General features: G+C 43.6%; 1 protein-coding gene across 1 annotated transcript in view; it reads left to right on the forward strand.

Annotated features, from left to right (window-relative positions):
• The window catches only part of LOC121603952 (SH3 and PX domain-containing protein 2A-like), a 31,589-nt gene extending 21,642 nt beyond the window's left edge, over positions 1 to 9,947 (forward strand). The window contains exons 4-9 of the mRNA XM_041933288.1: positions 907 to 1,024; positions 2,521 to 2,924; positions 3,052 to 3,066; positions 4,422 to 4,471; positions 5,410 to 5,529; positions 5,905 to 9,947. Coding sequence (XP_041789222.1) covers positions 907 to 1,024; positions 2,521 to 2,924; positions 3,052 to 3,066; positions 4,422 to 4,471; positions 5,410 to 5,529; positions 5,905 to 7,923 — 2,726 coding nt within the window. The 3' untranslated portion in view covers positions 7,924 to 9,947. The remainder of the gene's footprint in view (positions 1 to 906; positions 1,025 to 2,520; positions 2,925 to 3,051; positions 3,067 to 4,421; positions 4,472 to 5,409; positions 5,530 to 5,904) is intronic.
• The last annotated feature ends 2,290 nt before the right edge of the window (positions 9,948 to 12,237 follow it).

Genomic DNA, 12,237 nt, shown 5'->3' on the forward strand with positions numbered 1-12,237 from the left:
TTCTCTATAAGCCACCCTATTTATTATTCCCTGTCCATCTGCAAGTACTCACCCCAACCTCTACACACACACACACACATAGACACACGAACGCACACAACATGCTTTGCGAGCCGAGGATCAGAGCCAGACATTCCACTCCGCTCCACGTTATTGACGTCAGCTGCTCTGCAATGACAGGAATCGCCGCCGTCTGGACGTAGCCCGCCTATTGAAAGCATGCGTCGAGATGTATAAGCACGTACCTCTGAGAAATCATCCCTGCCCCTCACATTTCCTTCAACAATGTGATTACAGCCAGACATCTAAGGTCACATTCGCTGCCGCCTGACCTCTCTGCCAATCTTTCGTCTCCTCCTCTGCTCCCATCTCTTGCCTCGGTGTCTATAAATCCCCTAACTTTCTACTGCTCCCCACTAAGCCCATTGTAGGATTTCCTTCCCTGCAGGATCTTGGAAGCCTAGCAGAGTGTGTGAGAGAGGAGTGGCAGTCAGATAGGGATCCGAGAAGAGAGATCTCGGCCCAAATATCTTATCTCCTCGAGGGAGACCCTGATGTAGGCCTGCTGTTAGAAGAGGAATTTCCCTCTGGAGAGAGATGAGGACTGGATCAAGGTCCAAATAGCTTGAATGAGGTCTAGCATGGATAAAAAACGAGCAGAGAGGGAGAGAGGTTCAGCCAGTAGAGGGAGACGCTTGTTTTTATTGTGTAGGACGAGGGAAGAGTTTTTGTGTTGGTATGGAAATAGTGGGAGCGTCTTAAGTAGGTCACACTTTTTCCCCTCATACGGCCCTGTGGGAAGATGTAAACTATCAGTGGTTTGACTCCTCAGTGTAAGACTGTTTGATGACAACTTTTCACTCACTTTGCTCCTCTTTCTATTCCCTGAACCCTCATGACCTCCAGAGGAGAAGTATGTGACGATACAGCCGTACACCAGTCAAGGGAAGGATGAGGTCAGCTTTGAGAAAGGGGTCACCGTGGAGGTCATCCAAAAGAACCTGGAGGGCTGGTGGTTCATCAGGTGAGTAAACGCTGATGAGTAAAAGGTGCTGCCGCAGCAGGAGCATCGATGCATAGCAGCTGAGTTTGTGAGCGGGCGAGTCCTCAGAGCGCAGTGACGCTGTTGGCGCCCGTCATTGCTGAGTGCTGTGATCAAGGCGGCGGTTTCCTGCGGCTCTCGTTTGCGTAATGGTATTGAGGGGAAACCATTAGCATACGACACTCTCCACAGATCAACTGCGTCCTTCCTGGGATTTCTAATGTGTGCGTGTGTGTGTGTGTGTCTGCCTGATTGCACATGTGTGTGTTGTTTACCCAGCCAGTGTGTGTTTCCTGCCAGTTGTTTATTTCCGTGTGTCCTCGGAGGCAAAAGAGAGCGGAGCTCCTCTCCACAGTTGATTGCTATCACATGCTGCCTGCGGCATCTGACACGTAGTGAGCATGCACACAAACGAGCGTGCACGCTTACTGTATAGACACGTGAACATAAATTGTCAAAGGTGCTTATGTGCGCTTGTGATATTTGTAGTATATGTACACAAACTACTTGCAGAAGGTTTTTCCTAATCCAAATCGACGCTCTAAGGATAGATTGTAAAGCCCTTTGAGGCAAATTTGTAATTTGTGATATCAGGCTTTATAAATAAAATTGGCTTGACTGGACTGGACTTGTTCACTCCTTGGCGTTGTTGCATTGCATTTTAGAGCACGTTGTCCAACAAGAAATAATCCTCCAGCTGTACCTCTGAGTCATGCTGCCCTCAGGGGACCGTTTTAATGCAGTGAGGTCCAAGCCTGGGCCTTTTTTAGGTATGGGGACTCCTTGTGGTCACAGTTGGAGTCATGCAACAGGGGAGCAGAAACCATCGCATCTTTCCTGAGCAGAAAATGGCCCACCTGGAGGCAAATGACTCAGAGTTGCATTTGGCAACATTACTTACTGTTTCACAAAGCACTCTAAAATGACTCATTTAGCTTAATCATGAATGTTGAAATGTGGGGAAGCAGCGTCTCTTTGCATATATTACTGGATGCAGCCTGTTTACTTGCCTTTGGCTACCCCTACACCACTAGAATTAAAATAATGTCTGTTTTTCAGTAAACAGGATCTTGGTGTGTTTTATTGCCCTCTTAAATGCCAGGGGACGTGGAAATTTAGTTGTTTATTCGTTCCAGGTATCATTTATGGTCCATCAAATATCATCTTATAAAGGGGTACACTGGTGATTTAATGTCGTACTGTTCAGCTGGGGTACTCACAAATGGCAGATGAAAAAAAAAAGGATGTTCAAAATCACGCCACAGAGGCTAAGACATCCAGATTCTTTGCTCGTTGTATGAGTCAAGCTCTAAAAACTAATTTCTATAATGTGGTCGGTAGTGTTATTTTGTTTCTACGCTCGCTGCCTGGTAGATATCAATGCCTTTCAATCTCCATATCCCCATAAACTGACCTTTATGTGTAAAATTAGTGCAGTATACAATACTAAACATCCATTTTTATGCTTCTATCCACAGATACTTAGGAAAAGAGGGCTGGGCCCCTGCCTCCTACTTGAAAAAAGTGAAAGAGGACTTCTCCCCTCGTAAGAAGACCCTGACAGGCCCCGTGGAGATCATCGGCAACATCATGGAGATCAGCAACCTGCTGCAAAAGAAGTCCGTCAGCGAAAAGGACATCCAAACAGACGGAGAGGGTAGCTCCACACCGGAACGCCACATATCCAAGAGCGAGATCAGCCTGCCCATGCCCTATAACTCTGAAATCAATGCCGAGACGGGCAGGAGGCTGAGTGCAGGCCGTGACACCAACAGCCCGTGTCTGGGAATAGCAGCGAGTGCTGCCCTGAATGAAAACAAAGGGAGAGGCGAGCCAGGGTCCCCAGCTGTTGCCAGAGTGGCACCACATAGAGTGGAGATTGGTGAGTTTTTGTGGTGTGTTAGTAGAATAAAGCAGTGAATAAAGCTGTAAATTCATTGCAGCTGAGGAGAGGAGGAGTTGTGGACTTTGTACGAGACATTCAAACGTGTCGTTTTCCTTTTGTGTAGGCTTTGATGCTATAGGTAAGCTACATGGCTGCTGCTGGTGGAGGTGGTGGTGGTGGTGTAATCTAACAACATAAACATTGTCACACTAACCTGTGAAGCTTTTTAACTTGGGATTTTAATATGGACGTCCATTTTACTCACATACTTACAGTGTATGGCCATTATGTTTGTGCCTCATTCCTGAGCGTTTGATGGGACATGCTGAGCACAGAAAGATTTTTCACACAGTGCATGAGCACATGAAATATACTATAATTATTATCATACAAATAACATTTTAATTTGAGCAAACACAAATCTATTTTGTGCTCCTTACATTTGTTTGCGGTTTGCTAGTATCCACAGTACCCACTGACAACCTCTTTCATCCACTTTCACTCATTTCTGAGGTCATTTCTGATTGCTAGTGGTATTGGCATGTTTTAGTTGAGACAGTTTTGGTTACTGATCTAGTTTTGTGAATTTCCATTTGTACTATTTCAGCTCTCTTTATTGGTAGCCAGCTAAGGTCTAAACTAGTTGGTGAACTTGATCATCCTGGCTACATCGTTACGGCATTACATTTATTACTGTACTGTGGATGCTTTAAAAAGTATCCTATAATCCTATAATTATAGTTTCTGTAAATTGAAATAAATCTAAGATATGATGTTGTTGAACAGAGTGTAGATCTAGTTTTTTAAAGCATGCTATAAGGTGGTAGCATACTAAAATAGTAGCAGTAGTAGTCAAATACTAACAGTATGACTATAAAGCCAAGACTGTGGAGCTGGCAATCATCAAGGTAACCAACTAGCTTCGGTAGCTACTGCATCTATGGCAGTTGGTTTGCAAGATAATGAACTACAGACTCATTTATACCAGAATAAAGGCTAAAAAAACTGGGTATTTACCCCAAACTGTACCAACAGGTTTGTGGGGCACTTCCCTACTTCCCCAGTAACCGCTATTCGATATTACTAGCAATCTGATTGGAGCATTGCTCGTGCCGTCCTGAGTGTGGACCTGCTTCATCCACACATTCTCTGTGAGATGGGCTGGCCGTCAGTCATTGAGATACACTTGTCTGGCAATACGGGACTCTCCATATCTCCATGAGAAACGAGTGCTATGAGAGAGAACTTTAGGTGAGCGGTCTCTGAGCGGACCACCTCTCTTGCTGCCGTGGTGAAGTGAGAAGCTTTGTCCTCATTTTAAAGGATGAGTGAGGCTGCATCAGTCAAATGTAAGATGCCTGCCTTAATGGTTTGAGCATTTCAGCCTTTGCATGTGAGGGAATGAGACAAATACAACTCCATAATTCCTGACTTTAGGATGTAATTTAAGTACACTGCTGATACATTTCAATGACATGTTTCTTCGTTTTTCAGGCTCTCCTAATCTGAGACAAAAACCTCCCCCAAGAAGAGAAACCAACTTGGTATGTATCTGGAGCTTCCTAACAATACCCAAGAGGGGTTTCTTTAATGTGATTGTATGTTCACCAGAAATATGTAAGCACCACAGAACAGCTAAATAATGCTCCAGTACATTTACAAACACTCGTTCCAGCTGAAGAAGATTTTCAAAGCTGAATGAGTACATTAAATAGGGATAGCAACACAAAGAAAGAAAGACTGTTAATTAGCTCCCAGGCTACTCCGAGAGACATTGCTTGGCATAGCAACCATTAAAGAACAGTAACAACAAAAGTACAATTTCAGCATCTGTAACAACCACCATGCACACCTACATACTATAAAATGTGTTAATATCATGCAGCTGTAATCCAAAATCCTTAAATGAATGATGTTTCCTTTATTATATCTGTAGTCAAACTGATTCTCAAAAGACAGCTCAGTGCAAAATGAAACATGTTTTTTTCCTCATGCCTGTAGCACTATTTATCTATCTAGAGTGTTTTGGTTTGAGTTGCTGAGTCCTAATTCTCCTTTGGCGTAGTGATACAGTTAGTGGCTGTAGTTCAGTAGAAAGACAAATAGGTCCTATATGAAACTGCTCACAACAAGGTCTGTGTATTAATTCGAGAAACCAGGTCAAGATTTCTGAAAGGGACATTGCTGTTGAGCTTTCAGATGTATACTTTTGGCGCATTGACCAGCACAAGCTGAGTGCCATCTAGTTCCATTATATTCAAGAGAAGGCGTCTCTACCGCAGATATCTCCAGAACTCGACAACTCAAACCAAAACAATGTAGATGGATAAAAGGCACTACTGGAAAGGAAAAACTTTTTTTTTTTTTTTTTTTTTTTTTTTTTTGATTTTGGAGTGAACTGCCCTTTAAGTCATAGTTATATACAACATATTGATGGCTGGATATGATGTCAGCTGTTCGTCTCTCCCCCTTTGCTGTACAGGGATTCCAGTTACCCAAGCCACCAGAGCCCCCTGCTGTGGAAGCAGAGTATTACACTATAGCAGATTTCCAGTCCTCGATCTCTGATGGCATCAGTTTCCGTGGAGGACAAAAGGCTGATGTAAGAGGCCGGATGTACATTGTTGTCACTGAGATGAGACAGTCATGTCTCACCGAATATGTATGCAACTGCATGCTGCCCAGATAGGAAAGCTGAGGCAATCAAGATGGGACCTTGAGATTTGTGTTTGAACATGATTATGTTGACAGAATTGTTGAGAGATGAAGGAAATGTTTTCTTCAAGTTTGTTAGACAGTGTATTCATTTTTGTCATTAATGTCTAACCAAGACTTTACTAGTACATGTAATAACAGTGTGTCTGTGACATCTGGTCATCCAACCCTGACTTATTCCAGTGTTTAGCAAATTTGACGAATCATTAAGAAAGAAAAAGACTCTTTTTGATATCTTTTATCTTCTATGTCTTCTGTGTAGGTGATAGAGAAGAATCCAGGAGGCTGGTGGTATGTGCAGATTGGAGAGATGGAGGGCTGGGCCCCCTGCTCCTACATCGACAAGCGCAAGAAGCCCAACCTCAGCCGTCGGACCAGCACCCTGACCCGACCCAAAGTCCCACCCCCAGCTCCGCCTGTCAAAAAACAAGACTCTGAGGAGACTCCCCCTGCTGCTAACTCTGCTTCTAAAGCCTCTGAGCCGCCAAGCAGGCCTGTATATGAGGAACCTGAATATGATGTACCTGCAATCGGATGTGAAGGTGAATCGGACACAGATTCCCTGAAGGATGAGCGCACGCTTGATGTGAAGATCAGCAACGTTGTCAGCGACAAGTATCGCAGCTCCCCTCCTTCCTGCAAGGCCTCTCCTCCTGTCTGCAAGGCGTCCCCTGTGTTCACTCATAGAAGAGCTTCCTTCAGGTCTGTAGAGGAGGTTGCAAAAGAGGAGTGTATCTATGAGAACGATGGCTTCAGGCGAAGCAGCGGCATTGAAGGATCGTCAGTCAAAGGTTCCAGTGAGCCAAATTCCCCAAGGAGCTACCATTCCTCGACAGTCCCACGCAAACCTTCGGGGTCCTCACCTTTAGCTGGTAGACCTATGAAGACCATGACGCCTGAGATGAACCGGAGAAGCCAGACCCTGGGCAGACACATAGATATCAGCCTCAGGTCCCAGGATAACAGCCCCCACTCTTCATCAGATGAATTGAGCAGAGGCCCCAAGAAAGGCCCTGCCTTCAGCCGAGATGTGGAACAGAGAATAGGCCAGAGCCCTTCCACCAGGCCCAAACCTTCTGTCAGACCTAAACCACTGCTGACCAAATCAGAGCCTCAGAGTCCTGAGAGAATGGATATCAGCTCTCTGAGACGGCAACTGAGGCCTACAAGTCAGTTTCGACATGGCCTCAAACCTACTCGTGGGGACGACTCTGAAACGGCCTCCGTTGTCTCATCAGAGGACTCGATGTGTTCGCGGAGTACCTCAGATCTCTCTTCTGTTTACTCCAAAGGGAGCCGTGGTGATTCAGATGTGGAAGGCCCCAATCTCTACCGCTCCCTGGATGCCTATAAGAAGGTCCAGGACTCTGAGGTCAGCTTTCCAGCCGGGGTGGAGGTTGAAGTTCTGGAGAAACAGGAGAGTGGTTGGTGGTACATCCGTTGGGGATCTGAAGAGGGCTGGGCTCCCTCATACTACCTGGAACCTGTCAGACAAGTGAGTGATGCAGGTGGGTTAGAATCAGATGGACATGGGAGTGGTGGGAGTAAGTCCAACAGCCTGGAGAAGAATGAGCAGCATGTTTTGGCCCTCAATAACATCAATATTCAGGGTCTGAGCCAGCAGCATCAAGGCTTGAGGAGGAACACTCCGCCCATTCCTTCCAAGCCTCCTGGTGGCTTCTCCAAGCCGTCGGGAATGGTTAACGGAGGTGTTCGGATGAGGAACGGTGTTCGCCAGGTGGCGGTGAGGCCTCAGTCTGTATTTGTGACCACCACACAGCCAGCCAAGGATGGGCACTACATGACAGGGTCTCTGAGGCGAAATGACTCACTTGGCAGAAGTGATCACTACGGCTCCGGTTCTGCCACGCTTGGTGTACGCCGAAACGCCTCCTTCAGCACTGTGCGGCCACATGTAGTTGTTGAAAGTCAGACGAGGCCCGCTGAGCGCTCCAGCTTGGGGTCCTCAGGGAGCTCATTCAGCACAAGCAATGTCCAGGACGCCCTTAGCAGAGTTAACCAACGCAATGGCATCCCAGTGTCCACAGTCCGACCCAAGCCCATAGAGAAGAGCCAACTGATCCACAACAACCTTGGCAGGGATGTGTACGTGTCCATCGCTGACTATCGCGGCGATGAGGAAACTATGGGTTTCACTGAGGGCACTTGTCTGGAGGTTTTGGAGAGAAACCCCAATGGATGGTGGTACTGCCAGGTGCAGGACAGCCTGCTTCCCCGCAAAGGCTGGGTCCCCTCCAACTACCTAGAGCGGAAAAAATAAAGCAAACCCCACATCCTCCCCCCACCCTTGCCCACCCCTCCCCCTTTTGATGTCTTCAAGGACGTGGGTGACATCAATTCTTACGAATGTTACCCGTCACCTCCCCTAAGCAATATGTCCTTGAAAATGTACATTTATGAAGACTGTGTGTAAAAAAGAAAGATGTTTTAATCTGATAAGGAAGGACACTTTTAGTGCTGGTTTACTAAAATGTATTCGAAGAGGAGTATTAAGATTTTAAATATTTTGGCTGGGAATGACAGACAGAAACATGGGATTGGTCACCCTTGAGCAAGGAAATTTGAGGAGGACAGTGTCTTTGAGAAAAAAAATGGTAGGAATGGGAGTGATAACCTCTTAAAGAGGTGTGCGTCATGTAATACAGAAGCTGAGCAGGGTAATGGCTATGCTTATTCCTGCCCATCACTGACTATGATGGCCGATAAGTGCCTTTTGTATTTGTTCACCTAAATGGAAGTCCTAAATGGTGGATGGCAAAACATTAAATCAACCAAATCTTTTGAGTGCCATAGGCCTATGAACACCACCAAGAGTATTTCCATAACCAATTAAGAGTTTAAACAAAGTGCAACATCTTGATCTTAAGTGCTCTAATTGGTCCAACACAGAGAGAAAAACAGAGACTTAAGGAATTATTTGTTTTAAGCCACAAAGTCATCAAGCAAACTGAAACATTTTAATCTCGTTATGGATATTTTTTTGTTTAGTTTCATTGTTCATGTTGTAGTGTCTTGTGTTGATGCAAGTCTTCCTTAGAGAATTATTTCTGCTTTCTTGTGACATCTGTTTTCCACCCAGAGCCTAGAATTGGAAAAGTTAAAGCTCCTGCCTCATGTCTCGTACCATCTGACATGGCAAGATATACAGTAGGTGCTCAGGTTTGATAAATGGGGATAGTTTTCTTTTTAAAGATCCTCAAGCCCCTGAAACATGTGTTAATATTCATGTTTGTAATCCCAGATGTAACTATCTGGGATAATAAATGTATAAAAGAACCTGTGAAACTTGAAAAGAACAGTTGGAAATGAGTTTCCTGGAAAATCAGAGGCACCTTTGAGTGCTCTCCAGAACAAAACAACCTCCTATCCGAGTAGCTAATAACCTCAAAAGATCAAAACAATTAGTTTACAAAGGTTTAGGTTTACTGTAGTTCCAGGAACAATTGATTTTGTACATATTTTGTTTTGTAGACATATAATAACACTGCTGTTGCAGAGATGTATTGAATAAATACTGGAAATGCGGTGAAATAATTGAATCCCAGGGATTGTATTTGCACAGCATTTAGCCCAAAATGTGATCAAACCAAAGCGAGTTTTTTGTGATTTTACTATTTATTTATGGTACAAATAATACAGTGTATTCAACAAAATGCCTAAAACAAGGCTTCTGAACTGAAAAAAAGTTTTCCTGTCAGTACCTGGAAGCACTTCAATAGAAGACAGCATAGTGTATTAAGGTCTTGTAAAAGACTTAGACATTAGAAATTAGTCCCCCAATGCAGAAGTGAAATATGAGAATTTGAAATTCTGAGCTTAAATCCAACTTTCAAAATTCAAATGGCTGATGTTCAAGACTGCTGAAATACATTTTCTAACGATAGGTGTGAGCTCTCTGTGCGAGGCTGAACACTAACTTTCCATTATGTTTCTGCTGGACAGTATCATAGTATTAAACAAAGTACAGTACCTGCTAGATTGCAGTTATCTATTTTAGCGAAACCATACTTTTTGTTCATTTGTTGCTCTGTGATCACACAGTGACAATAACGAGGAACGAAGTGGTTCTGTTTTGTGAATTAGTGCACTTTAAACCTGCTTTTATGGTGCACTAATGTAAAGATGCAGTAAATACTCAGCATATTATTTATTGAATATGATTTTGTAATTATTTAATTTCTTGCTATTCTTTTTTTTAATTCCGTCTCATGTCTAATGAGAGGTGGAACTCTATGATGAGCTCTCTCTATCAGAGAGACCGTCATAGTTTGAGTAGAATTGGAGAAACAGAGACCTCCTGTGGGAGGTCAAAGGTACTACAACTTGATTTTTATCCTACCACAAGGCTTACCAGCTGTCTTACCTCAGTGCAATAAGAAATGCACTGCCGGTCAGTGAGTCTCACCAATAATTGTGCAGAAATATAATGTTTTTTTTTCTCTCGTTTTTTTTTTTTTTTTTTTTTTTTAAATCTCAGTGCAGCTAAAATTATTTTTGTAGTACATGTTTTGTATCGGGCAATAATTTATTTTTTGAAAATCTTAAATAAGTTCCTTTTTTCATCTATGCTGTGTGCTGCAACTTTAGCAAATCATGGACACTTCCTTCATCTTTATTGTGCTTTACATAATGCCCGATTTTTGATGTATATTTATTCTGAATAGTTTTATATCTTGTCACAGTTTGACAATCACCACATTCCCCCATTCAAATTATTACTGTGTATCATTATACAGATTATCAACAAAAATTGGACTTCACTTACCTGAATATGCAAAATCCCGACTCAGCGGTCAACAAAATTCAAAAACACCATCCTTTAGTTGAGAATGTGAGCTGTTTGTAATTCATAAATGAAAATTAAAAAGCTGATAAGGACCTATAAATATTGAAATTAAGAATTAGGTTGTTGATATTTACTCCTTCCCATCCAGACGAAGGCATTATGTAAATGTGTTGAATCACTTTTAGCTTTTCGCTCCAGCATATATTATTATTGCATATCGCTTTGTTTGATCAAGCTGAATTTACTTGGCTGAAATAGCAAGGGAATCATTCTGTGTCGTACATTTAGCTGTGTAGCATCTATCTTCATTCACGCTTTTACCTTTTCTCTTCTTATTTCCCTTTTTAGCCCTTTTTGTCAAATTCTGAAATATACCCTCGAGGAAATGTGCAATAGAAGCACATCATGCTTCAACAAGAGGAAAAATATCACAGGTCTCGAAAAACGTGAACAATTCCATTACATCTGTTGGGAGTAGGTATTCCCAGCCAAACTGCCAGTCATGAGCTTTTACCGTCATTTCAAGTCTATCATTCTGAGTGTATCTGAAGGAGCAGATGTGAAAGACCCTAAAAGCATTGGAAAACTCATTGGACCAAAGCAGTCTTATGTGACATCTCATTATTATCCTGACGTGATGGACTTTGACTCTGCTCCTCCTGCCCGGGATCAGCAGTGGACAGTCATTTGTGAATGGCACGGCAGAAACCCGCTGACCCATTCTGTATGGACATTACAGCCATCTGGGGTCTTCTTCACAGATGGAGAGTCATGGGCTCTTCATCAGGGGCCTCAGTGGCCCTGCTCTGAGCTGTCACGTTCGTGCCTGAATGGAATTTTGATATTTTCTTGTTTTTGTGTTGTTGTTTTCTTTTTCGGTTTTCCCTCCGGAGTGCGTCCTCTCTGCACCTACGCGGATGCCTCTGTTGACATTTTACCCCAGACTTTTTCCTCGGAGGTGATATTTGGAACCAGCGGTGGACAGAGAGACGTCAGCGGGAGAGTCGAACGCTCCTTCAGGCCATTTCAGTTCAAAACATCAAGTTCCAGGATGTACGCCAAAAATAGAAAAACCTTTATTTGTCTCTTCGCTGAGCCCCACACAGGCCTTATCGATGTGCGACAGGTGAATACATCATTGTGCTAAAGACTTCCTGTGTGTACAGGCCAATACACAGAGTTCCCTGTATTGTTAGGGGGGGGGCTTGTGTCCATAAATCATTTTGTCGGGATTGTTTGAAGCTGAACTCCACCTTGAAGAAATAGTCTGACATTTTGGGAAATATCCTGATTTGTTTTCTCGCCAAGGGTTAGACAAGAAGATCTACAACCACTCCCGTGATGTTGAAACATCGTTAAAGCCCCTCATCACTCACAGACATGCTTTGCTTATTGTTACCTCACTTGGGTGTTTGAACTGTCTGAGCTTTGTATGAGCAGAGTTTGGTACCAGAATTCTGTTTGCACATCTATCTGCTGAAGGGAAAAGTTTCTCTGCGCTCACTTTAAATGAACACTTCAGATATTTTGAAGTTGGGTTGTTCGAGGCTCTTATCAGTAGTCAGAGTATTAGCGACAGCAGATGGCAGTCAGCACGCACCCAGTGTGAAGGAGCAGCAGGAGTACCTGTGTAGGAAGCTAAGAAATGTCTGGCTATAGACTGGGGGCAGCAGCTAATCTAAAGGCCCAACTAAAAAAAATCTGATTAAATGTCGTTAATGCAGTATCGCTCTCTCCAAAGCCAAGGCCCAAACCAGACTCCCTTCACAAAAACTGTCATTTTACCTC

Source organism: Chelmon rostratus, chromosome 3 (genome assembly GCF_017976325.1).
Source record: "Chelmon rostratus isolate fCheRos1 chromosome 3, fCheRos1.pri, whole genome shotgun sequence".
NCBI lineage: Eukaryota > Metazoa > Chordata > Actinopteri > Chaetodontiformes > Chaetodontidae > Chelmon > Chelmon rostratus.